The sequence below is a fragment of the Fundulus heteroclitus genome, chromosome 10 (assembly GCF_011125445.2).
Source record: "Fundulus heteroclitus isolate FHET01 chromosome 10, MU-UCD_Fhet_4.1, whole genome shotgun sequence".
NCBI lineage: Eukaryota > Metazoa > Chordata > Actinopteri > Cyprinodontiformes > Fundulidae > Fundulus > Fundulus heteroclitus.
The window spans coordinates 28883757-28909835 of NC_046370.1; the positions used below are offsets into that span (position 1 = coordinate 28883757).

General features: G+C 42.3%; 2 protein-coding genes across 4 annotated transcripts; both read right to left on the reverse strand.

Annotated features, from left to right (window-relative positions):
* Positions 1-487: 487 nt before the first annotated feature.
* On the reverse strand, positions 488-9543 carry cbx7b (chromobox homolog 7b). The gene is made up of 6 exons (XM_012869261.3): positions 9085-9543; positions 5571-5614; positions 2495-2560; positions 2150-2216; positions 1371-1716; positions 488-1053 (listed from the first exon to the last, which is right to left on the reverse strand). The coding sequence occupies exons 1-6, from the start codon at positions 9151-9153 to the stop codon at positions 860-862; spliced, it is 786 nt and encodes a 261-aa protein (XP_012724715.2). The 5' UTR covers positions 9154-9543; the 3' UTR covers positions 488-859.
* Positions 9544-9939: 396 nt separating this feature from the next.
* On the reverse strand, positions 9940-21934 carry josd1 (Josephin domain containing 1). Of its 3 annotated transcripts, none has more exons than XM_021319829.2 (5): positions 21819-21934; positions 19085-19913; positions 18284-18412; positions 13379-13573; positions 9940-12011 (listed from the first exon to the last, which is right to left on the reverse strand). In XM_021319829.2, the coding sequence occupies exons 2-5, from the start codon at positions 19447-19449 to the stop codon at positions 11912-11914; spliced, it is 789 nt and encodes a 262-aa protein (XP_021175504.2). In that variant the 5' UTR covers positions 19450-19913; positions 21819-21934; the 3' UTR covers positions 9940-11911. The 3 variants fall into 3 exon arrangements, with proteins under 3 accessions (XP_021175504.2, XP_012724714.2, XP_035998357.1); XM_012869260.3 differs by having other exon boundaries at positions 21784-21934; XM_036142464.1 differs by lacking the exon at positions 18284-18412 and having other exon boundaries at positions 21784-21934.
* Positions 21935-26079: the final 4145 nt, after the last annotated feature.

A 26079-nucleotide genomic window follows, 5' to 3' on the forward strand; every position in this document is an offset into this window, starting at 1 on the left:
GGATTTGATTTTAGGGGTATTATATTATACACTGGTCAAAAAATAAAGCAACACTTGGAAATTAGAAGTCATTTGGAAAATGGAAAGCTGATCCTGGATATCCGCGGTGGTATGGAATAGGTAAGGTGCTAGGAACAAAAGAATGCCACGTTATTTGATGAGAACGGAAATGATCAAGCCCAAGAGAGCTCAGTCTGACGTGACAGAGAAAGTGAAAGTAAAAAGCTGATGCAGCAGGTTGGTCCAGTTTGGTGACATGTCATTGCACCTTGTTTTTGTCTAAAAGTTAGGCTCCCTGGGTAGGAGGAAGGAACACATCAAACCAGGGTGCTATAGATTATGTTAGGTTTAGATAGATAGATAGATAGATAGATAGATAGATAGATAGATAGATAGATAGATAGATAGATAGATAGATAGATAGATAGATAGATAGATAGATAGATAGATAGATAGATAGATAGATAGATAGATAGATAGATAGATAGATAGATAGATAGATAGATAGATAGATAGATAGATAGATAGATAGATAGATAGATAGATAGATAGATAGATAGTAAAGGTTGAACTCCAATGTATGCCAGACCTTTAGATTTCTCTTGGTAAAAACCAGACACCACGTTCCCTCCACTTTGTACACCCACTCTGTTAAATCATTAAATCCGATGCAACACTTTAAAGTCTATGGTTGTAACGTGACAAAGTGTGAGTTCTAGGGGGTGTGACTACATTTGTAAGGCACTGTACCTGGCGTGAGACTTTGTGCATTTAAAGCAACCACTGAGCAGGCTCGTGCACTGTGTTTGAGTCAGTGCTTCCTGCTCCGGCTCTCAGAGGCTTCTCCTCCCTGCGCCTCTCACACCTCCAGACCCCAGTCTCTGAAGAAGCCTTTGGCCACTCTTGACTCTCTGAAGGTCACCGTGAGGGAGTTGAGGGTGACGTCTGTGACCGTCACCTCTCCTGGGCCGATGATGGGTCGCCACGATCCTTCTGATGCGGCGGCAGCGTTGGCTCCAGCAGCGGTACTCCAGTTATCTGTATCCCTGTGTCCTAAAGGAAAGGCCAAGGGTCAGACAGAAGTTCAATCAAACTCATCTCTTCTGCAACTATTATTTAGCATCTGGTTACCTTGTAAAATATTCAACATTTCGTTCAGCTATAAACGCCTTACTGTGTTATTTCATGAGTTAAGTCTTTAATCAACGTCAGAATAAAAAAGCGGCTCATCAATCAGCCTATTCTGGTGCTCTGTCAGCTCAGGATGAGGTAAGGTTTTGGTTGTACGCCCAGAAAAAGGGATGGGGAGTTTCACAAAGAGGGCCATGACTGTAGTTCCATAAAATGGGCTGACCAAGTGACACACATACCGTTAAAAACACCTTCTCTCATCTCAGCCCCTTCCATTTGGGCCTCTTCTTGCTCCTCTTCCTCATCTCTCTGTTCACTCTCCTCTGGACTGTTCTCCTCTTCCTCCTCTTCCCAGTCCTCTCGTGAAGGACTCGGGGGGGTTCCGTTAAGGCATCTGCTCTGTGGCCCCCTGTGCTTGCTTTTTCGATGTGCCGGTTGTATCCGAGAGCCGGCGCCGCAAGGAACGTACGTCTCATCGTCCTCCTCGTCAGCAACCAACGACCGAGTCAGAGAGAGGCGAAGGCGAGGAGGGGGCTTGGCGGGAATCTTGTGAGCGCTGCGGAGATCCATGGTGTAAACGGTGTCCTGAAACCAAAAAAAAAAAAAAAAAAAAAGTATTAGCAACATAAAAGCATTGGGGCTGGAACTGCAGCAGTAGGTGGTTCTACCAAGCACTTAGAGGAGACTGAATGCAAATGCACGCCACACATTATGGATCTTTATTTGGGGTAAATGTTTAAAATCGTGTCTGATTTTATTTCCACAGTATGATTATTTGTTACCTTTTTATCCAGCACATAAAGGGGCGTGAATACTTTTGCAAAGCTGTTCACTCGGGGGTCTAAGTAATATAATGTGCACCACACTTTTCAGGTCTTTAGAAGTATAAAAAAGTGAAACAAATCCTTCATTTTATTTCACAACTACGATGCACTAAGTTGCGTTAACATAAAATATCTCCATGTTTGTGGCTGAAACCTGACAAAATGCGGAAGAGAGAACATCTTAATCACTTTACCTGCAGGAGAAGTCTCTTTGACTTGGCTCCTTTCCTCCTGTGGCCAATGACTCTGTCTCTCTCTTCTCTAGGAAAGAGAAACAAACAAATCAGTTAAAGCAAGCGTCTGATTTTCAGTTAGGCAATAAAGTTGCATTTAGGATCTCTGGGTGTGGTTTGGCTGTGTCAGCCCTTGCATATAAAAGTCAACAAAATAGATCTTAAAATCAACCAATCGACACCAGAGAGATGTGAAATGAGCTCATCTTTTCACGACTCGTGAAACAGAGGGTAAAGTCGGCACAGAGCGGTTTCTCTTGTATCCAGACGGGCCTTTTGAAGAGGTGACAGGAAGGAGGGTCTTACTTGTCCTCGAAGGCCTGCACCAAGCGCCGGTCCAGAATGTGCTCCTCAGGTTCCCAGGTGCTATACCTGTGACATGTTACAAGATAGGGAGACAGAAGAGGATTTTTCCTATAGTTGGCAAATTAAATGACTCGCACTTCATCAAAGCACGTCGTTAAAATGATGACAAAAAATCTTCTTGAGTCAAAGTAAAAGTTATGGTCGAAATAAAGTCGTCATTCATTTCCATTTAACCAAAAGGTGAAAAGGAATTTGTTTTAAAATCATTCAAAGGTCGTGAGAAAAAAATATTTCCCGCCTTTCTAAAAATGCTACATACATTTTTAACATTGTGTGAACAGCCCCCCCCCCCCAAAAAAAAATTTAAAAAAAGCTAAAAAACTGAAATCCAAACATCTTAACTTGCAACAGAACCAAATAGATGTCTCTGGAAAACAATTTTCTCATCTGGAATGCGATGTGAGCTGAAGAGCTCATTTAAAGTTTTGTTTTGGACTTCATTAATAGTTGATCAGGTGGGGGAAGGCTGAGCTGGAGAAGCACTTCTAAAAGACTGCCAACCTCGGATCAAATAAAGAGGAATAATCGCCCATCTGATACGTTAGAACAGTGAATAAAACAGGATAGAAATATAAATTAAGGCCACGTTGTAATCAACAAGGATGCGTTCTCTGTACTTCTTTGTCCAGTTTGCTGACAATCTTAATTAATGCAATCACCCATTTTTTCGTTGTATTTATTAATTCGTACTTTGGTCAGTTTTAGCACTCCGTAGGTAATCAAACTGATGGTTGGATAAAACATCGGATCTGGAACATCTTGAACTTCAATCAGTCAGGGAACAGAAACGGCCAAAGTGCAGATTGCAAAGAAAACTAAAATGTGCCCATATACTCACTGGCCACTCTGTTAGGTACACTGGTTCAATTTCTTATTAATCTATCAACACAAATAGCTGATCAGCCAATCGCATGAAAGCAGCTCCGTGCATTTGACCATCCAGACATGGTGAAGACAACCTGCTGAAGTGTAACGCAGCATCAAGACAGCCTTGTCTTAGTAGCTCGGAGACTGCCAACCAAATGCAATTTTCATTCATCCTCTCTAGAGTTTAGAGAGAATAATCCAGGGCAGAGATTAAATCTAGTGAGCAGAATGATGTCCTTAATGTTCAGTCTTGAATCAGATCCACAACAGTACCTAAAGACCGCAGCAGATGCCAGTTGTGGCACCTAGAACATCGACAGAAGCTAAAATTCACAGAGGCTCAGCAAACCTGGACAACAGACTGGAAAACATTGTCTGGTTGATGGGCCTTGATTTCAGCAGCAGCATCCAGACGGTGGGATCACAATTTGGCTTAGTCCACATGAAAGCTTGCCTTGTATCAGCGGTGCTAGCTGCTTGTGGTGGTGTCATGGGTGCTGAGGATATTTTCTTTGCACAATTTGAGCCGCTACGTGCTCATTTAGCACTTTTTCAAACACCTTGGCATTTGTTTGAGCCTTTGCACAATGGTCATCCATTTACGACCATTGTGTGTCATGAAAACGAGTTCACTGTCCTCCAAAGGCCGCCACGGTCACCAAATCTGCATCCAATAGATCAGCTTTGGGATGCGGTACAAAAGGCAGATCTGCCATAAATGTGCTATAGTTACGTCAACACGCACCAAACTTGCCGAGCAATGGTCCCAAAACCTTATTTATTTATTTAACAAAGAATTCAGAAAGATCTAAAGCAAAAAGCAGGTCCAACCTGGTCCAGGAGGTTAAACCTAATAACATGACCGGTGAGGGTACAGACCTGTATGGCTTGTCTAGTTCTTTTGTTGCTTGTCTTTACCTAATCTGAGGACTTGTGTGATATTCTACTGATGTTTTAAAACGGGTTATTTTCAGGAAAAATACAAACAAAGTCCCCATTTCTTTTAGCATCTCTGTAGGCAGCAATACACAGCACACCCTGTTTCATGTTTCAGATGAATAACTTCTTCAGAATGTTTTCATTTACCAAAACATGCAGCGTTCTCCCCTAACATCACCGCGGATGCGGCATTTAGACTTGCATGCTGCAAGCTCAATGGATGGTCTCTCTAACCTTCAGTCTGAGGAAGAAGAACTTTATGATATTCCAAAAGAACTTCTTTTCTAATTCATCTGCCTGCATGACGCTTCATCTAAAAGTCCCTAAAGCACTGCGGAGGGATTTGCTGAGGTGTCTTCTTTTTAACTCATTTATCGACAACAATGTTGATCCTGACAATGTTGCTACGATTTCATCAAAACTATGTTGCTGGACGAAGGTCTGAAGATTTATTTGTTTATAATTTTAGCTTTCTGGATAGTGATCGTTTCCTATTGTTTTTGCTTTTAAAGATTTAGAAAAGATACTTTGCGTTTCCAAAATAGTTGCAGTTATAAACTGAGAAAAAATTATTCATTTAAACGACTACAGGATCTTTTCTTAGAGGGACGAACCTTTCTAACAGGGCTCCTAAGGGACCGTTATTCATCTCATCACCATTTTAAACCTTTTTCCTTGTATTACGGTTCAGATAGAAAACATTTATTTTCCCCCCATAAGCCGAAACCCCCTCACCCTGCAGTATGCTGGCAAAACTATCACTACTATTGGAACGTTTTCTCCATTTATCACATTACAATCTCAAAATGCATTTTGGGGGGAATTTTGTGTGACAGACCAAAACCAAGAGTAATGTATAATTTTCAGAGGGGTGTGGGACATTATGTGGTTTTCAACATTTTTTCCAATTAGAAATCTGAAAAGTAGACCAAAAGAACCCCCCCCCCCCTCCCCTGCAGTGAAACATGGTGGAGGCAGCATCATGCTGTGGTACAGGAAGCTGCTGGGAGGATGGATGGAGCTAAACATGCGGAGGATGAAATGTGGAAAAGATCAAGGATTACAAAACATCTGCTGGCTCCAGCCTATAACGATAGACTCGCATATACCCATGCTGCTTTTTTTTAATGCCTGTTGTCATTTGTTTTTCATTTGAATGTAAACCTGAGACACTCTCCTGATCAAACACCCTGCAAGTGTACATACTCACTTTGGAGGCCACCCTTTCCACTTCAGCAGGTACTCCACATTACCCTGTGGGGGAAAAGTCCAAGACCAGCATCAAAGGTGCAGAATGCCATCACGAACATCAAAGAACAGAACCTAGTTCTGGAGCTGCATGCTGTGACGAGCTAACTTTGCTGGCTGCTCTGCATCGCTGCTTTGCATTTCATGGTGCATGCAGACAGCCGCCGGGTTTTATCCATGACTGGGTGGAAGGTACCAGCAGCCTGCGTGATATACGGCCGGTTCACTGAAATCTGAAACAAACCGTTCCACCGAGCTTCGCCTTTCAGATTCTTCTCGTGGGCCTTGACATCTTGAAAAATTGTATTTCTCTTCTGCTGGATCCACATTGAGTCATGGCGTGAAGAGATGCTGTTCTTTTACCTGAATAATTTTAATATACCAGCCAAAGCAACCAGAGACCGTCATCGTTGGTGAAGTCATCCGGCTACAACCTCCAAGCTCTTCGAGGCACTCCCAGAAGATGAAGTCACCACTTCCCAAAACTTCGCCCAACTCATCTCGATCCCATAAGGAGACGAATGCGCAGCACAGACAGGAACACCTGATATAAGTCTGACAAATACATCTTAATATTTAACGTCTCACTCACTGCAACAACAAAAAAATCAGTGCATTAAAAAAACATGTTTGTATTGCGAACTCCTGCAACATCCTTCAAACACGTGTCAGATATTGCACATCCCTAAAAAATTATAATATTTAACACGTATTCTTTAGCAACAAAAGGGAATTGATTGCATAATTAATTGTGTAGCCCCAGCAAATAACTCTTAACACCATTATATTTTTATATATAATACATTATATTATATCTTAACACCAGCGCTTTTCTAGTCACACTGACCTCTCAAAGCACTTTGCACCACAGCCACATTCATCCAATAAAACCAGTTACGTGTAAAATATACACTTTATAATGTTGTAAAAAGCAGCGATTTGACATTTTTACTACAATAGCATCAGGTTCGATTCATTTCCCATTGTAAGACAGTGCAAGAAATTCTTCCAAATAAAAAAAAGAGAGAAAAAAAATGTTTTATTCTGATTATGCAGGTTGCCAATGGCGATTATCTTTTAACATTAATATTGATGAGGGAATACTAAACAAAAGGTGCACCAAGAAACCAACTGCTGACTGGAGACGGATGATTTTCACACTGACCGCAGATCAGTGAGCACCGGAAAATCCAACTTTTTTTCCCAATCTGTGAACACACCACACATTAGCTCCACTAGTTTGCCTTAATCAGCTGTTATTGAGATACAAAGACTGAAAAAAAGCTGCTTTGCTTTGCTGAGAGACACACGTTTCAACCTAAAATGTAAACAACCAGGCAAAGTGTGCCATTACTTGATGAAAACTAGTCTACGGTGTTCCAGAAATAGGGAACACCGGTGAATGTGCCGTACAGATGATACCTCAAATATTTTTGCTTCGGTAGTTTGGCCACATGCTCTATTTCTTTTGCAATCCAGTGTCGTGTCACCCTCTCCTGGTTGGAGATATCTAAGTATAAAGTTTCCATTTGATTGAAAAAAAATAAAAATTTTGTCTGTTGAAAAAGTTAAACATGCAACTAATTACACACGCACAAAAATACATATCCAATTTAATCAGGGTTTAAAAACAGTCTTTTGTAAAACTGGGAAGAGATTTGGGCGGCGCAGTGAGTAGCGCTCATGCAACAAGAAGGTCCTGGGTTCAAGTCCTACCCCTGCCCTGGGTCTTCCTGCATGGACTTTGCATGGTCTCCCTGTGCATGCATGGGTTCTCTCTGGGTACTCCAGCTTCCTCCCACAGTCCAAAAACATGACTGTTAGGTTAATTGGCCTCTCTAAATTCTCCTTAGGTGTCTCTGTGTTGCCCTGCAATAGACTGGTGACCTGTCCAGGGTGTACCTCGCCCATTGACAGATGGAGATGGGCACTAGCACCCCTCACTTCCCCCACAAGGGATAGACGTGTTAGAAAATGGACGGATGGGGAAGAGATTCTCATGGTATGATAGCCTGGAGTAAGAATATCACAGTTTCACTGGATTTATACAGAAATGCACAAGAACAACACAGCCCTAGCTATTCCCTGCGCTGCTAGAATAAAAATATCATTACATTCATATTAAGGTTATCTATAAAAAAATGTATTGTAATATATAGACAAACACAACAATTGTAGTGCGCTCAATACATTTTGTTATAGTTTAGGTGCTTATTGCGCAGAATCCCAAATCTTTTTTACCATTTTGCCATTTCTAAAGAAACAAAGGGAGTCTAACGAGCTGATGGTAGCCAGTTAATTAGTGGGGCCATAGGTAGACAGTCTGCAGTCAGTTGATTAACGGACTGGATGGTTAGTCTTAAAACACTAACCATCACCGTGTGTGTGTGTGTGTGTGTGTGTGTGTGTGTGTGTGTGTGTGGTGAGGCGTAGGGGTGGGTTTGCTGGTGCCCGTTTCCAGTTTTCCATGGGCACCAGATGGGGTCCACACGGCACAATGGACGGGTCAGCAGCCTATCACAGGGCAATGCACAGGAAAGCACGCACATCCACACCTTTTGTTTAGAGAGCCCAGGTATCCCGACACTCCATGATTTTACATGCACAGGAAGCACATCCAAACCCCACGCAGAAAATCCCTGGTTGCCATTCTGACCCAGTTCCCTCTTGTAGTGACGTGTCTTAAATTTTGATTTCACAAGTGGGAACGCCATCTGTGACAGCAAATATTTCCAGACTGACAAACTGACTGTCCTTGTCCTTAGCGAGGGCAACGGTTAGGAGCCCCGTTTCAAGCCGCTGCCTGGCAGTGGCGCAGAAACAGGGGGCGAACAATGCCATTTCATTTGAAGGACGTTAAACCGCTGACGGTATGGCAGATAAATCCGACGACTTTAGAACTGTAACTTTTTTAGATAGTGGTAACTAGCCCATATCTACAGCTATGTGACCATAAATTTATTTTCTCTCATTGTTGAAAGTCCAGCGATGCTAATTCTAAAATGCAGAGAAAGGGTTTAAATCTGTGCATCCAGTACAGGGCTGAGACATAAACTAGTTAATGACCAGGAGTGTCTCGGGTGCCTGTGCTCTGTGGGTCCTAAAGTTCTAGGTACGCACCTGTTAATGTCAACACTACATGGCACGAGAGCCGAAACTAATCAGCGGGCAGACAGGCCCATAACCCCAGTTTGCCTGATAATGTTTCCTCCTGGCCCAGGACTCATTTACCCAGTGGGGTAAATGAGTCAAACAGCTGACGCCATAAGATGCTGCGCAGCCTTTTAAAAAGCCTCTAATTAGCCAACCAGTTTAAAAGAGAACTGCGCTACTGAGCTCCAAGACATTCATTCTCATCCCCCAGGCCAAATTAATAATAATAATAATAATAATAATAATAAAATAGAAACATTAAGCCGCCGCTGAACACCGTTTTTTTTTTAAATACAATTGACGTCCCAGCTTTGAACCCTTACCTTTCTAAGTCTCTTCTTCAGAATCGATTCCACGGCGAACACTTGCTCTCCAATGGCAGAGAGCTCCATCTCTGTGCGCGCAGCCCCTCCGTGGGGATTTAACTGTCAAAGTGACGTCCCTCTACAACCCACCGGGCTAACGGGAACAGCCGCTGACGCCGCCTGCCTCGGCTCCGTCTCTCTTCAGTTTGCTGCCACTTTCAGAGGCCAGTGTTGGGCAGAGCGACTTCCTCCGCACTCGTCCAGTGACTTTACAAAATCTGCGACACATCTGCACGCCGCTTCGCGCGCGCGCTCATGAAGGCGCCCCCCCCCTCCTCTCTTGGAGGATGCGTCGGCGCGCGCCGCTGGCTGCCTCATCATCCTCGTTATTTATTGGATGCCAAACGGTGGTAGTACCCTCATCCTTAGGCGCCCTTAAAGCAGCAGAACCTCAGTGGGCTAACGTTTATCAGCGGAAACGGACAGTCTCTTGCTAAAGTATTCACTCTCTTTGATCTTTTCTACATGTCATCCAACCACTCACCAAACGAATTTTTTTTTTTTTTAATTTGATTCCATATAAAGGGCCAGTAGCATAACACACCGGATCTCCCGATATATACACCCTGGACATGGTGTGGGGATCCTTTTGGGGCATTTTAATTAAATCTCTCACTGATGTTTATTGTTCTGTGGAAAACAGTGAAAAAGATCCAAGGCATTGAACACTTTTTGAGAGCGTTGCATCGTTCAAAACTATTACTGGACCCACACCTACAGTTTCTCTCCCTTCAAAAAGGGGCAACAGAAGATAACTGGTGAAATAAATGTATAATTTGCCCTTTGTCACCGACTTACACACACAATGATACGTGACGTGCCAATATGAGCCGTTTTTATTTCTTTTATGAAAAAATAAAGTACACTGACGATAAGGATTCCTCGAGAGGAAGGACTTAATGGATTGTCGTGGCAATAAAGCAAAGGCGAATGAATGCAAACGTGCTGCTCGGGGTCGCCGTGTCTGTGTTCAGTTCGACGCAGGTTCACATGGATACACTGTGACATTAAAGGATTCTAGACATGCCCGGAGTATGACAATGTTGTTTCAAAAATGAAATAAAACATGCACAACTTGGATCTTTTGATTGCTTATTTAAAAAACAAAAAAACAGTTTTTACAGATTTTGTGTAACAAATTCCTTGGCAGAAGTGAAAGGTCATCGTGGAATAGCTGTTCTGCAAAAAAATGGAAGGGCTTTAGCCGTTCCTCTTTTCTAGTCGTCATAAACTGCTGCTTTGGATTTTATCTGCCGATTTGGCGCCAAACAACAAAATCCACTCTAAATTGTTCAGGAACTTTTTATGTAAACACGTTAAGGCCAACATTAGTCCTAAACAATGTTTAGACAAATGTATAGTATAAAGAGTTTCATGATTAGGATGAAAAATATATATATAATCACACAAACTACATCCTTCTTTCTTTAGACACAACGACAGGGTGTGTTGACATCTGTTCCTTGACTTCGCCGACAACTTTCCCTTTTCATTCTACTTTCTGGATTAGCATCTCAAAAACATTTCCCTCTTTAGGTCCTTTCACATTTACAAGCTAATAACTTTCATCACCCAGCTAAAAAACAAAAACAAAACAGTTCCTTAGACTGAGATTCCTCCAATTTAGAGCCAATAACTTATAGGGACAGTCAATGATTTCCTATTAAAGCTATATTTGGCTGCTGTGTTTTGACATAAACAAAAAATCTTAAGAGGACAATGATGAAAAGCCCTTTATCTGCTTAGTTCCTGTGCTACGGAGGGCTGCTGTGATGGGGACCCTTTGGAGGAATCAGTGAGGCAAACGTAAGGTAAAAAAAATAAAATGAGCCCTGGCAACAAGAGGCATTTGAGTGGTAAAGAGCTCGCATATCAACTTTTAGTGTACGGTAAAGTAAGGATTTTAATTGTTGATCATTCAGTCAGTAGGTTTATATTAACTCGTTCAGTAAAAGTGTTGCAGGTAAACCTTAAATCTGAAGAAGTCATTAAGCAGCATTACTCACACAACGCTAATTGCCATTGGTGGATTTTGTTGCACTTTGTCCAAAAGGGAAGCCAGTCTTTAGCACGTTTATTTCCCCCCCAATGGATGATATTCGTGTGTAGTGCAATACTTTTTAAACAATAAACATATGTTCTTTCTTTTACAGAAGCCTTTGCAGTGAGAAGGATTCTTAAAACACTAAATGATTGACGTTACCAACCGTTATAAACAAGCTGAAGCAAATATCCACTAGAGGGAGTACTTGGCCTGAGTGTTGCATTGCTTTGTTGCTGTGATTTGACAAGATAGAGAGGAGGGGGAGAAGAATAGTAACCGTGTAGCAAGGATGCACTTTGGTGAGAAGTTAAGGAAGGGCAAATAAAGTAAATCAAAACATTAGAAAAAAAAAAAAAGGAGAAAAAAAAAAGTCACAGAATAGTGAACATCCCAACGTAAAAATCAGATTTTTTTCCAAGATTCAAAACACCCCCGACAACTTTGGAAACTTGAGAAAATTAAGGAAACTGATACAAAAAAAAAAAAAAAGAACGGGCTGAGACTCTTTGATTCTCTCTGCAAAGTGTTTGCCTCCTTCATTACTTTGTGTCTCACATCGTTCGAGTGTTCAGCAATGGCCGTGTAAACAAAACCCAAGAAAAGAGGCGTGGAGGGGTGGGTTGGGGAGAGAACTACCGCTGCAGGGGTGCATTGATGCGACTGGCTGTGCGCAACGCTGCTTCCTGTCCGGTTCCTCCTGCGACGGGCTCGGTTGGCTGATGTGAGCGGCTGCTTTAACTCTTAGCCATCGGAGCGCCATGTTTGGTGCGCCTCCACCTCTTCTGAGACAACCAGCAGGAGTTCACAGTTCTTCCCTCGTAGCTGCTGACAGAGAAACTTCCTGGATTGGTGGTAAAGCAAACAAGAGTCAATTGTGAGAATTAAAAAAAAAAAAAAAAAAAAAGGCATGAAAATTTTAGGTTAATCAACACGAGAGGCTCATTAAAATGTGTAGAGGGTTAAAGTGGGTTAAAGCTGCACAGAAGTGGGATACGGTCCCAAGTGTTTGGTTGGGCAACATTGTGACATCCCTTTAAATCATCTCTTATGGCCCACTAGAAAGAAACAGTCGTGTATTTATCACTTTAGTCAGGGCGTGCCAGCTGTCATAGTCAAGGCTGAGGAGTAGGAATCACAAAAACTAAGGCATCCGTTTAAAAAAAAAAAAATTACTTTTCTCACTCTGAACCACAAATGCGTAAATAGGCTCAGGTGGAAAAGCAGGATCCCTTTGATTCGGCACATTCCAGAGCGAAGGTGTGGACACATTTATTTGTTGCTGAGAATGTAAACATGGTATAAAAAAAATACTGTTCTACTACTCTAACCCTGGGTAAGCTTTCTCACCAGGCTTGAAGGAGAGGCTAAGATCCAATCTGGAGGTTGGGAACACTAAAATAACACTATAAGAGAGCTACATTGCACTTTGAATCGACTTGCTACTGAAAAATGCTTTATAAATAAACTTGCCTCATTACAAAGATAAAACACTACACGAGAACACAGGTTGTAGTGTTACCGAGCAATGCCATTTATGGTCGTTTGTCTTAATGGGAACACATGATAAAAAAAAAAAAAAAAAAACATCCTTAAGATAATACGGTGCCTTGCAAAAATGTTGATACCTGGGAGCATTTTAATATTTTAGGGCTGATGTCTTGCAAGGTGAACCTCCATCCTGGTCTTAAGTCACCTGCAGCCTCTAACACATTGTCTTCCGTGTATTTAAAGAAACCTTTCAGCAATATTCTAATGTATTGAGTTGGACCTGTACACGAAACACATTTCAGATCTGTAAACAATTTGGAAAACCCATGCGTCATTTTCTATCTGCTCAACAATAATGCAGCACTTTGTGTTGGTCTGTCCCACTGAATTAAAAAAAAAAAAAAAAATACTTGAAAGATTGTGGCTCTAACATGATCAAATCTGAAAACGTTCAAGATGTCCAAATACTTTTGTCATGTACTGTATTAGGAGGCCAGCAGGAACTGTCACATTAACAATAACCAGCGGATCTCCTTTAGGCGTGCTGGACCGGAAAACCTCAGAGTCAAAGATCAATGCAGATTTACAGCAGGAAATGACATCACTTCTCGGGTCAACATAAAAAAAAATAAGCGATGTTGCATTCCCCTGAGGGTTTAAAGTAGACTGAACAGAAAAACATGCTGAGAAGACATTTTTCTACCATATAGCCAGTCTCACCTGAGCTCGTCAGGACTGCCAATAGGCTGAGGGTTGCGTAGCTTAGAGTCTAAGTTGTAATAGACTCCGCCCACCTCCCTGACTCCAATCCAGTGCTGGCGTTTGAGTGGCAACCGGAGGGGACCCCAGCGCAGATTGGACGGTACGTTTAGGATGAAGCCCTCCACGTTGGACAGCTCAATTCTGCCTACGTCCCTGGGGAAGAAAATAGCAACTTAAGCAAAGAACATGGGAAACAAATGATTGGTCTACAGACTGGACGTTACGCAGAGTCTCTACACCATCAAGTTCATCGATTGAAATGATTTACAACAGCACAGGTCTTAAGTAGTTGCAATAACACGTAGCAAATTTATCTGCCAAAAAGGAACCTGAACCTAAAAGACGACAGTTTGCCTGAGAAGCATCACATTGCACACAATGGAAAACTTCTTGAAGTGGAAAACTTAACTCCATTTTCCCATCGTAGCGATCTGACCACTTAAAGTCCTTTCATTTAGATGAAAGACTTTACTCCGGCCAAACATCTTCACAAATCCCTTTTCTAGTCCAGGTCAAGTCTCAAACCTTTAGCTCCAACTCCACATTAATTAAGTCTTATATATCTGATAAAATGTATGCCATCAAGCCCGCCGACAATGCGGCATTCCTGTACGCCAGAAATTAAACTCCTGCTGGTTTGTTGTCAGACATATTTTCACATTAACGAGCAAAAAAAAAAAAAAAAAAAAGGTTTTGAGCTGCCTTAAAATACTTTAAATACAAGATAAAGCAAAAAAAAACTGTTTACCACAATACAAATACATATGAATTTAATTCAAAGAAAGACAATACATATAAATTAACAGCTGCAAAAACAGAATATTTGAATGAATAAAGACTTTTTTATTGTGTATGTTTTGGAGGGTGTTCTGCTCCTTACTGAGTCAGAGGGTTCATGTGATTATCAGGAAACGGGCCTTTGTTGATTCAACAGGTTTGAATTTATGATATGAATTACAACATAATGAGCCAGGAACAGTTTAGTGAGTAAATAAGAGTCAAATTTCTGAAAGAACAACAGGAAGTGCCTTTATTTTGATAACCCGGAAGTGTCTTTGTTATGATGTAGCTAGCTTACCAGCGAGAGTATAGATATATTAGAGGTGAGCTATGTGTAGGCTTGCTTAGAGATTTTGTAGTTTTGTTCAGTCAAGGTTAGCACACCTTGATAATCTCGTACTGGACCGTGAATACCGACAAGCAATAAATTGTGATAATCTAATGGAAAGGAAGACCGCAGGGTTCGCAAACCTTTCGACCAACGGAAGCCCGGCAGATAACAGGAAGTAAAAGGCACAACATCTTGGGTTTTGGGTTTCAAAGTATTCACAGCAAAATACACACGCACAATCAAACCCCAAAGACAAACCAATGTGCTGAATTTACTTAAGTAAATAGATGATCAGATTCTTCCCCGTCCTTTAAGCTCCCCTGAAAGGTTTTCAGTGCTGCTGTGTTGACTGTTCTCCCCCTCGTCCAAAGTCCCGCTGACATTGATTGCCTTTTTAAAATCTGTCTTTTAAGCTACATGTAAAACTGATAGTACTGGAAATGTGAACATAAATATTGCTACATTAAGGAGTAGCAGAAAGCAGAGGAGCGTTTATGTCATCAACTGACTCACAGCAGAGATTTTGTTCCTGTTTTTGCTAGACGGGCTAGAAAGACAGGAAATCATTTTAGCAGAAAAGGGGCAGCGGCTCCTGATGCTATTAACTGTCCTGTCAGACTGATAATAAAGAAAGCAGAAATGCTGATAAAAAAAGACAGAGACTTTGTCAACTGCCCAATTACTGATATCTTTGAAGGCTGAGTTGATGAGTTAGAGCACTATGAGTGGAGGAAGCTCTGCGAAGAGCTGAAATCCTGTTTACATTCAGGATTTTGGTGAAGACGGCAGATGTTAGAGTTGTTCGGGACGTTTCCTGTCCTCGTGAGTACTTCTCTTTTAAGATTAGAAACAAACATGGGAAAAAAAACCAAAAAAAAAAACAACGAAACATGTGGACCGGAGTAAAAGTGTTTATCTTTCGGGTCTGCAGCCTCTTCCTAACCCGCTCATGCCCCATTTTGGGAAACAAACTAGGGCAGCAGTGAAAACATGCACTGGAGAGGGATGCTGTTTCAACACCGGATCCAAGCTAAAGCTCAACAACAGATAAGAGTTTTGTTGGTCTAGTTTTAGACCAAAACGGCAATCCAACCATCAGTAAGCGTTTTACAACACAAACTCCTGTTATAAGGGCTATTGACGCTTTCCAAACAAACTGGTGTTACTGGAGATAGACTATAAGAAAGAGCCTCAAGATTTTAGTGAATGCTTTCGGTGCGAATGTTTAATTATTCAGCGTCTGCCTTACTTTCAACAAATGTGTTGCATTTGTCTGGTTTTGGTGCTGCGGGACCCGCAGAATCTCATGTTGCTCCAGGAGCTCAGAAAGTGAACCCTCAACCAACGCCACTTACTCCATTTTGAGATTTAACCCCCCAAAAACATGGATTCATCTCAGTAGAAACGCATCACATAATCTACATGACCGCTCGAGATCAAAAACAGTACTGCGAGTACTATGTATATATTGTATGCTATACTGATTATAACATTCATTTTCAATGCTAGGAGCAATTGGTTTGTATGAGACTTTTACCATCTTAATAAAATAAAAACTATAGACATGTCGCTAAAATCAATATTCAGAAAGACAAAAGACCCAAAGCACATTTTGTGAATTGGTTCTATATGAATAAACTGAACTGAAATGTACTTTTAATGTAACTGTGCAGTCTGCACAAAAAGCCAGTGAAAGTAATAAAAATATTACCCAGCACAACGTATTTAACTATGGATCAATTTAACTTTCTCTGATCATAAACGTAAACTTTTTGCAACCCCTTTTGTGGCTATAAAGCCTTTGATCTCGCATGAAAAACGAGAGTCCCTTCTGTGTTTTGCAACACTAGTGAGTTAGGATCCAAGTCCACAGTGTCCCATGTCGTCTGATCAATTGTGACCTGAGCAGAAAAGCTCATCCCTGCTGTCTCTGAGACCCAATCAGCCAAAATGCTCGAGTCATAGCAGACACCCAGAACGCAGCTTATTCCAACTACTTTAGCCTGGAAACAAGAACTGCAAACTATAACGCCTCCTGACACGTTTCAATGATCAGCTGGTTTGCAAACTTGGAGCATATCAGCAAAAGATTTGATTCCCCCCACCCAATGGAACATGACACCTAGGAAAACTTAGCTCTTTTGACTAACTTTATTCTTTAAAAAAAAAAAAAAAGACAAGTCTAAAAGGGAGATTAAGTGTCCATAGCAGTTTATATAATCATGGAGAAAACTAAGTACACCTGACCTTTGCTCCTTTTTATAGGGCTCAGGGCCATCAGAAAGGTCACCTCTATGGCAGCAGAGGTAATATTAATTTGCTGATCAACCACATACAGGTGTGCTGTAACACAATGACCACTAATGATGGTAAGACGCCGTCATCGGCCACGGAACAGCAATGGTTGCTTCCTATTGATCTAGAAAGAGTTATCAGGCCATTTCCACAAAACCTGAGACTAATGGTGCGTTTCCTTTACCTCGGAGGTCGGGTCAAACGAGTCGCAAATTACATCATCTCCGCCTTTGTGCGTTCCAGTTTCCCCTGCGGGACAGTAGGGGAAAAAAAAAACTGGATGCTCCCAACGTTGTTGAAACAATAACAATGACAATAACACTGTTCTAGGTGGCATTTTGTGCAAATAAACAGAGCTGAAAAATCCCAACATCTGATGAACAATGAAAGGCAGCACCTGCACGACTGACTAAATGTTACAATAAATAATAGAGAGCTGCTACAAACAGACAAAGTATGAGGTTTACCTCAATGCTGCTGCGAGTAGCAGCCATCATGAATGACAATGTCGGCTCGTAATACTGACTTTAGGGGCCGTTCCAGTTAAATTGTCCAACCCAGAGGACAAATGGAACATATTATAAATTATTCTACAGCAATAAAGTTCACCAACAAGTGGAAAATATTTAAGACAACTAACCAATCTTCTCAGGAGTGGAAGTTCCAGAAAATTCACCTCTAACTCAGGCCGTGCAATGTTAAGTTAGCATGCTAAACGTTTAAAGTCATGATTCGACAATCAGAAAAAAAAAAATATTTTAACGAGTATGGTTTTATTTGGAAAGGTTACCAAAAGAAAGCCTCTAATAATATTAATGACCAAAACCCAAAGCAGCGTACTTGGAGAAAATCAAGCAGAGAAACCGGGTCAGCAGCAGGGTGGGAGTTACAGACACAGCTGCAGATCTAAACAAAATGGCTAAACTAAAGTAACAAATCCAGGTGTTGCCATGGTCCAGTCCGGATCGTGACCTGGTGAACATCCTGCTGTCAGTGCAGAAATTAACGTCTGCAAACATCCACGAAGCCAAGCAATACCGCCAAGAAGAGTGGGCCAAGCATCCACCATCATTACGTGGGACTAACGGCCGGGGATGTTTTTCATGACCAAACGTGAGGTCCAACACCCATTGCTTTGCTGACATGAACATGCTACCAAATAAAAAAACGAGAAGACCAGGGACACCATCTAATATGGAGAAACATTTTCACCTTTTCTGGAGTTTGTACATCAAACATGGTGGATTTGGATATTAATTAAATTGGTAAACGACTGTCCACTTCATTTATAGTCAGGGATTTGAAGCATTCTGTCTGTTTCTGGAGGTTTTGAGGTTTAACTTTCCTCTTTGGGTTTATCGTTGTTTATTAAAAACGACATATTTCCAATCTTCAGCGTATTGTTCCCTGTGAAGTTAGACTGAAACCATTTTGCACAAACAAACAGCCTTACGAACCTTCTTTTATCCCACCAAACGGCCTCGAACCCTCGGGTCTGCAGGGCTGCCATGATGACATTTACATCATAGTTCCCATTTCCCAGCATGCTCTTTTTGTGAGGCGTAACCATGGTGCTCGGACAAAGCCTGCAAACGAGAAAATGAGAAATCAACCACGGTCTGTCTGCAACATTTCGTGTCTACTTGCCAACTGTGAAGCTATGCGTTTTAAAATAAGCTTTCTACAATTTATAAATATGAAAAGTATAACGTGTATTTGCAGACAGCCCTAGGAAAACCAGACATCACCTGAAACACGGCATGCCCAGACCGAAACGCGGTACTGGCATCACCATGCTGAGGGGATGCTTTGCTTAGGCTCGTCAGAGCTAATGGGGGGGCATGGACGGAGCTAAAGACAGAACAATCCCGCAAGAAAACCTTTTAGAGGCTGCAAACGACCTGGCACTTGACAGTGACTCCAAACATACAACTAGAGCTGTGAGGAAATCCTCAAGGCACATCGGTTTGTTAAAGTGGCCTAGTCAAAGTTCAAAAATGTAACCACTTGAGAATCTGTGTCAGACTTAGGTCACTGATTGACTTGAGGGAGCTGCATACAAATGCATCTCACACTGGGCAGATATGAAGTTGTGGAAAATTATTTTTAGTACATTCTTTTTACCCTGACAACATGCTACCTTGCGTTGGTCCACTGCATAAAATCCAGTGGCGAAAGGTGGAAAAGTTTCTGGAGCATAAATACGTTTGCAGAGCACGGTGAACACGGGCCCATCTGAACTAAACCGGCTCCCTCACCTTTGGTATATCTCCTGCAAAGTGTCCCGACTGAAGGCTGTCCCGTCCTGGAAGACGTTATTGAGCGCGTGCAAAGCGCACAGCTCCCGCCGCTGCTTCTCGTGATATATGGCCGGAGTCGTTGGAGACGTCTGCTGCGGAGCCGGCGGGCTGAGGGAGGAAGAGGAGGACGAGAGATCCTGCTGAGGCTGACCGTCCCTCGGATCCTTGCACCTCCTCTCCTCTGCTCCCACAGCCACCTCCCCTCCTCCTCCTCCACCCCCCGCCTTCTGCTTGCTGACCTTCCAGGGCATGCAGCCCAGCTCCTGCAGTCCACCTCGGCCCTTCTCCCTCCACTCACCGGCTGGATATCGAGTACTCCCCATCCCCGGACGTTCACCGCCACGTCCTCCTCCTCCAGCTCCACCACTACCTCCACAGCTACCGCTTTCAGGACGCTACATCGGTGGCAGGACGGCCGTTCCCATGGCAGCCCCTCAACCTCTGGGAAGAGAGGGGCCTGTGTGCTGCTAGGTAGGCCGTCGGGGGGGAGGAGGAGGAGGAGGAAGGTAAACAGACGCCGCCTCTCTCGTCAGCAGTCAGACCAAGAAGGTAGATTTCAGGACAGAAAAGTAGGAAAAAAAAGGGGACGATAAAAATAGGATTCTCCAACAAAATCATAAATCAACTTGTCATCCCTCCGTCGTGCGTTTCCACTTCCTCCATCCTGTGGGTGTTTGCGCGCGTTGACAGTTGTGTGTCCCCCCCCCTCCTCCTCCTCCCCTCCGGTCACCACTGTTTTACGGGACTTTCCATCACCAGAATGCTGTGCATGACGCTTCCTCGTGAACTAGAAACAGATCATACAGCCAGGTTAGAACAATATTAAAACACACATTCTATTTTCATGATCTACTCTGATTCTGATCGAATCGTTTTCAAATAATGGCTCAATTTCTTAACGTGGAAAAAAAAAAAACCTATTCACACCAAGCTAACGCCATGTGGAATCCCCTTGTGAAATCACAGACATACTGTGAATTACAACATTTTGGAAAGTTCTCAGTGGGAAAACATAAGGAACTGAAGTCATCAACATCTATCATAATAAAAAGGACTTCAAAGCCTTTTTAAACCTTTGGTACTCTGGCAAGCCACGGCTAGCCATCGTCCACAAATGGAGAAAACAGAACAGTGGCACAAGGGCTGGACAATATAGAAAAAAGCATATTGATAAAATAGAAAGCATATTGATCGATATTGATAATTATCAAAAAAAATTAAATATACATTTTAAGTGCAGTCCTGGCCATTTTATGCTGTTGCTTAATGAGCTATTTTTAAATAAATGGATTCAAACCCAACCCTTTATTCAACCAACGTTGGCTGATGGAGCTTTCCTGGGTTTGTGATTGGTTGGGAGGATGCAATGACTTTAGTATTAACCTACATGATGGGCTAGAATGCACTGTTCTTTTATTGAACTTTTTATTGACCCGCCAGGCGACCAAAATTTACTCCAAGGGCACAATGACGCTTCATCCAGGAGGGCAGAACAAGAACCAGTCACTCCTGATTCGACAACATGGAATAAATAGACCGCTGGCCCCAAATGACAGAGGAGAGACCACAAAGCTCATCTCATATTCACCAAAAGTACCTGGACGATCCCAAAGACTCCTGAGAAAATCTTCAGTGGACTGGCGAGACAAAATATGAGCATTTTGAAAGGTGCGCGTCACCTTACATCTGTTGTCAGACCTAACGACGTGTTTAACAAAAAGAGCCTCAAATGTGGTGGTGGTGGTCTGAGGGGCTGGACAAGTTGCCACAATCGATGAAACCATAAAGAAATTTGCTCTCTATACTAAAATAATTAGGGACTTCAAGCGTAATGCTGGCGATCTGATCCGATTGTTCAAAACTTCTCCAATGTGGGTGTATTAAAACGACCATGTAGAGCAAAACTGGCTCAAACTTATTCCAATGTAATGTAACAGGCTCATTGCAAGTTACAGCAAGCCCCAGAGGACAGCTGTCACCTTAAAGGGTGACACAACATTGGTCCAGGCCACCTTTTACCCTTAATCACTTAAATCATTGTTTAAAAGCTGCATTTTGTATTTAGGTTAAATGTGTCCAGTACAAATCTGATTGATGGGCTTAACCATTTAATTGTGACAAAAAGGAAAAGAGAGGAAATCTGTATGGCTGCTGAAGTGATCCAAAGGAAGAAAGTGGGCACAGATTTCCAACAGAACTTCGGACAGCTGCGACATTTCCTAAAAAACAACAACAACAAAAAAAGCGGCCAAGCTGTTTAAGCAATGGCCTTGAAAGCAAAGCCGAATGCACTGACGGGGTCTGAAGATGGCCAAAAGGCACCAACAACAGCGGCCACTCTTGTTTTCGGTCCGCGGAGCTGAACATCAGCAGAAAGTCAACATCTCCAGCGGCTACTTCTGAATAGAGGAAGCTGCTCAGGGGGAACTAGCTAAATGTGACAGCAGCCAAACACACAGAGCCGCCGCTCGCCTTCAGCAGTCAGCCCCTCGTGCGCCAGCAACACATTATCACAGTAGTAATGAACGCGTGTTGGCAAACATTTTGTTTCATTTATTTTTGCCGTTAAGGTGTTTTCTACGTAACTCCGTCTCTACGGCCAACACAAACACAACAACGCCTTCTTCTAACTTCGCTATTTCACAAGCAACACTTACCCGCCCGGTACCAGCCGGCGGCGGCACCGCCGAACCTTTACACGGCGGTCTGAAAAACTAACTGAGCTGGGTTTGCTTTTCCTGAAGCCTGTCCGGTTCCTTTGTCTTTAATACTTTTTCGCCCCTGTCTGTCTCTCTCGCTCTCGCTCTCTCTCTCGCTCGCTCTGTCCGTAAAGATCCGAGCATGCGCAGTAGCCCGCTGTGGCTGCGTCAGAAAGCACGGGAGCAGTTCCTCCCCTGGGAATGAAACCCTAAAATACTCCACTTAAAGCTCTCAGCTGTGAGGAGGAACGCCTCACATTCTGTTCACAGCTACTAAAATGTAAATAATGCAGGAGAAAATTTTATCATATTCAATATTTTATACCACTGACTGAGGCATTACTGGGCGAGCCTCCTCTGCCGCCCCCATACACATAATATCACTCCTAGCTGTCTGCAAATGAATACTGCACGTGTAACAAATATCTAACATTACCTCTGGGAAGATTTAGGAACGCCATCAGAGCGGTGTAGGAAGTTATTGTCACGGTTAAATCTTTAAATCCAGCATGGACATTTTCAAGGTGTTTAGAAACAGAGCAGTTCTTGAGGTGAAAGGTCAAATAGATTACTGGAACTTGTTGTTCACACATAAGAAGACTATAATAAGGTTAAAAAGCACATCAGTGTTATGAATCGTGAACTGCAACTCAGCATCTGTGCAGCCAAAGCTTTGTAAAATGCCAGAGTTTCAGTTCACTCTCTTTTCATTTGTTTACTTTCCCCTCAGCACCCGCTGACACATTATATGGCCTCCGTTGGACACTTTAATCCATACAACCTATTTCTTCTCTGTTTGCTGGACCACAGCGGGCTGCGTGAACTCATTGTTGTTCTTTTGCGCATGCGGGTCAGTTTGGAGCCGCAAACAGTTCAGACTGGAGTCAGACACAGGCAACGTTTTAAAAGCAATGGGAACGAAAAAAAATCGGAACTGAGCATTAAGAACTGCAGCGGGAACGTAGCCCTCGTCCCTTCTGGATCCCAAGCCTAGCCCAAGTAAAAGTCCATTTGTACTTCTACACATAATTGTTCTGTTTTTACCCAGTTTTGATCACTCCCACAGTGCCATTCTTCTCATCTTCAACGTCTACTTTTCATCTCCAAGAATGCCAATCCACTGATGTCTGGATTTAGCGATGGCCTACAACTTTCCTTACAACGGCGTTAGCAGCAGTGCTACATCCATGAAGCCCGTTCTGCCAAAAATCAAAACGAAACACAGGAACAAAAACTTTTCATATGTAACTTCTTAGGAACATTACAGGGACAGTTTCGGACTTTTTAATTGCCACTCAGAAGAAGGATGTAAACAGTGCATCTTTTCCTTGGTCTCTTCAGTTAATGCACTGCTGGAGAAAAATAAGAGTATAATATCAAGCCCGTTAAACATCAGGAATATTGATCTGGTCAGATCAGTAGCAGCGGGGGTTGTTAATCAGGGCCGGCTGTTCTGGTGTTATTAAAAAATGACCAACAGGTCCACTAAAGGAGCAACATGGAGACCATTACCCAAAACAGGAATGGTTCTGTAGGTAGAGGCCACAGACCTTAATTTCCTCCTCATTTTCTGGACTGCTTTTCAGCAGTTTTGCACTCTAGCAGGATCGGTGTCACTACTGGTAGTATGAGGCGATACCTGGACCCTACAGAGGTACCACAGGGGGTACAACCCCACCCTGATGACTCATCAACGCATGCCATTAGCAGAAGATTTGCTGTGCTGCTGCAGATTCCACACTGCAAAAAGAGAACTAAAATTAAATAAAATTTTCTTGAAATGAATATACTTGCCCTTGATTTGAGCAGGTAAATAAGATTATTTGCCAGTGTAATGAATATTTTTACCCCTGAAATAAGATAACTAGATAAACTGCACTTGAAATAAGACGATGGAGATGACATGGTCCTATTTTAAGTGCAAAAATCTTATTCCATTGGCAAATAGACTTATTTTCCTGCTCAAATCAAGGAAAAATACTTTCAAGAAAAATGTTCTTATTTTTAGTTCTATGTTTGCAGAGCAGGAGACAGGCAGTTCCTCTAGGAGAGCCAGACGGTGCCCGTCCGAGGTCCTTAACCCATCAGCAGCGCGGGTATCAAGGTTCACCGGTGTGAATGTCTCCAACCAAATCATTAGAAACAGACTTCATAAGAGTGGCCTGAGGGCCCCATGTCCTCTAGGAGGCCCTGTGCTCACTGCCCACCACAGAGGAGCTCGACTGGCATTTGTCAGAAAACACTAGAATTGGCAGATTCCACACCGGTGCCCTGTTCTTTTCACAGATGAGAGCAGGTTTACTCTGAGCTCACTTGGTAGAAGTGAAAGTCTGTTTTACTGCCTGCAACATTGCTCAGCATGGTTGGTTTGGTGGTGGGACAGTGTTGGTCTGGGGAGGCCTCTCCATGGAGGGACCCACAGACCTGTACAGGATAAACAACCCCCTGACTGCAATTAGGTATCAGAATGAAATCCTCACACCCACTGTTAGAACCTTAGTTCCTCCTTGTGTATGAAAATGCCCAGCCTCATCTGGCAAGAGTGCACAGGCAGATCCTGGAGGATGAAGGAATTGATGCCATTGGCTGGCCTCCACGCTGCCCTGACCCGAATCCATCTCCGAGACATCATGTTTAGGTCCATCCGATGCCACCACTTTGCACCTTAGACTGTTCAGGAATTCAGTGATGTTCTGGTCAAGATCTGGGAGGAGATTCCCCAGGACACCATCCGTCATCTCATAAGGAGCAAAAAACAACTGAGTATATTTGGAGATACTAATATGACATTTCAGCATTTTGGACCAGCCGTCTGTTTTTCCGTTTCACTTTCTCAGTGACTTTGGATTCAGCTCTTTGTGGGTTGATCATTTTCTTCAAATAATGTGGTGTCCTTGTGCTCCCAACACATTACCCATACCATGTCAGTATGGACATCCAGGATTAGTGTTCTCTCCAGTTGAGATCTGATGTCTTTCCAAAGTGTTTTTTTGCTTTGTATTCATTCAGGTAAATTGGTCAAATCTAGACTTATGCTTTTTATTCATTGTTTTGAGAACTAACAAAAATATTGATGTGATAGTAATTATTCTAGGGGGATGCATGGATGTCCACCCCATTTTTGAGGAAACTACACAGTGATGTTAAATAACAAGCTGTGCTTTAAGCCACAATAATCACTGTAGAATGACAATTTAGTCCAGGTTTGACCAGTCAGTGCTCTTTATTCTCATCTAACACTAAAACCAACAAAGCACTGTTTTGAAAATAGAAAAGATTTTACTAATCTTAAACTGTGTTTTACTGGGTCTTTATTTAGTGTAGGGTTTTTGTCTAAACTCTAAGCAATTTTTTTAAATTACAGTTTATGATCAAATGCAGTCCAGACTCTAAGATATACCAAAATAGTCCTTTAATTTGACATTAAAACCTAAATTGAGAACATAGTAGTTTCCTTATAGTGCTAAAACTGTGGACGCCACAAGGGGGCCTCACATTACTTGGACATGAAAGTAAGCCCAAGAGAGGTTGGGGGACAAATTACTTTTGTGTTTTTATTTCTTTATTTTTCTTAATGCCCGTTATGTTCCTCCAGTCAATACCACTCTGGGCAAAAAGTCATGCTGTCCTTCTCAAGAACCACCAATGCACAGAAAACTGCGCCTTCGGGCTCTTGGTGATATTTTGATATATATATATATATATTTTTGACCCTCTTGGTTTTGGTTCCACATAGTAATTTTGTCAGAGATCAGCAGCTGATATGATAAATATTTACAGTCTTTAAGGGTTGATACATGATAGTCAATTGAAACCCAAAGACCCAAAAGTCACATGAAATTACATGTGGTACCTATGTAGAACGCATGAATTTCATGTGACGACTTTGTGAAACCTGTAAATTTCATGCAAGGTCCATGTAAGGTCATATATTTTAATGTGAGGACCATGTAAACAAATAGATCACGCGATTTCTTTAGGAAACATGAAAAAACACCAATTTCATGCAATATCCTTGTTCAACCCATGTAAAACCCTTTAATTACATGTAGAGTCCCTGTAAAATCCATACATTTCACGTCATGACTTTGTTAAACCCATAGGAATCTGTTACGAAACACGGGAAAAACAAATATATTTAATGTGATGTCCATGTTCAACCCCTGTAGGCCTCCTAAATTACATGTGATGTCCATGTAAAACCCGTTATTTCATATGAAGCCAATGTGAAACCCATAAATCCCATGCAAAAAT

Excerpts from the sequence above, each read along its gene's own strand:
- josd1 (XM_021319829.2), bottom strand. The coding sequence starts at position 19,449 with ATGGGGAGTACTCGATATCCAGCCGGTGAGTGGAGGGAGAAGGGCCGA. Across the intron at positions 18,413-19,084 it reads TTGCAGGAGATATACCAAAG|GCTTTGTCCGAGCACCATGG; the intron begins GTGAGGGAGCCG and ends TCTCGTTTGCAG. Across the intron at positions 13,574-18,283 it reads GTTTGGTGGGATAAAAGAAG|GGACGTAGGCAGAATTGAGC; the intron begins GTTCGTAAGGCT and ends TTTCTTCCCCAG.
- cbx7b (XM_012869261.3), bottom strand. The coding sequence starts at position 9,153 with ATGGAGCTCTCTGCCATTGGAGAGCAAGTGTTCGCCGTGGAATCGATT. Across the intron at positions 5,615-9,084 it reads TGAAGAAGAGACTTAGAAAG|GGTAATGTGGAGTACCTGCT; the intron begins GTAAGGGTTCAA and ends TTTCCCCCACAG. Across the intron at positions 2,217-2,494 it reads GTGCAGGCCTTCGAGGACAA|AGAAGAGAGAGACAGAGTCA; the intron begins GTAAGACCCTCC and ends TCTCTTTCCTAG.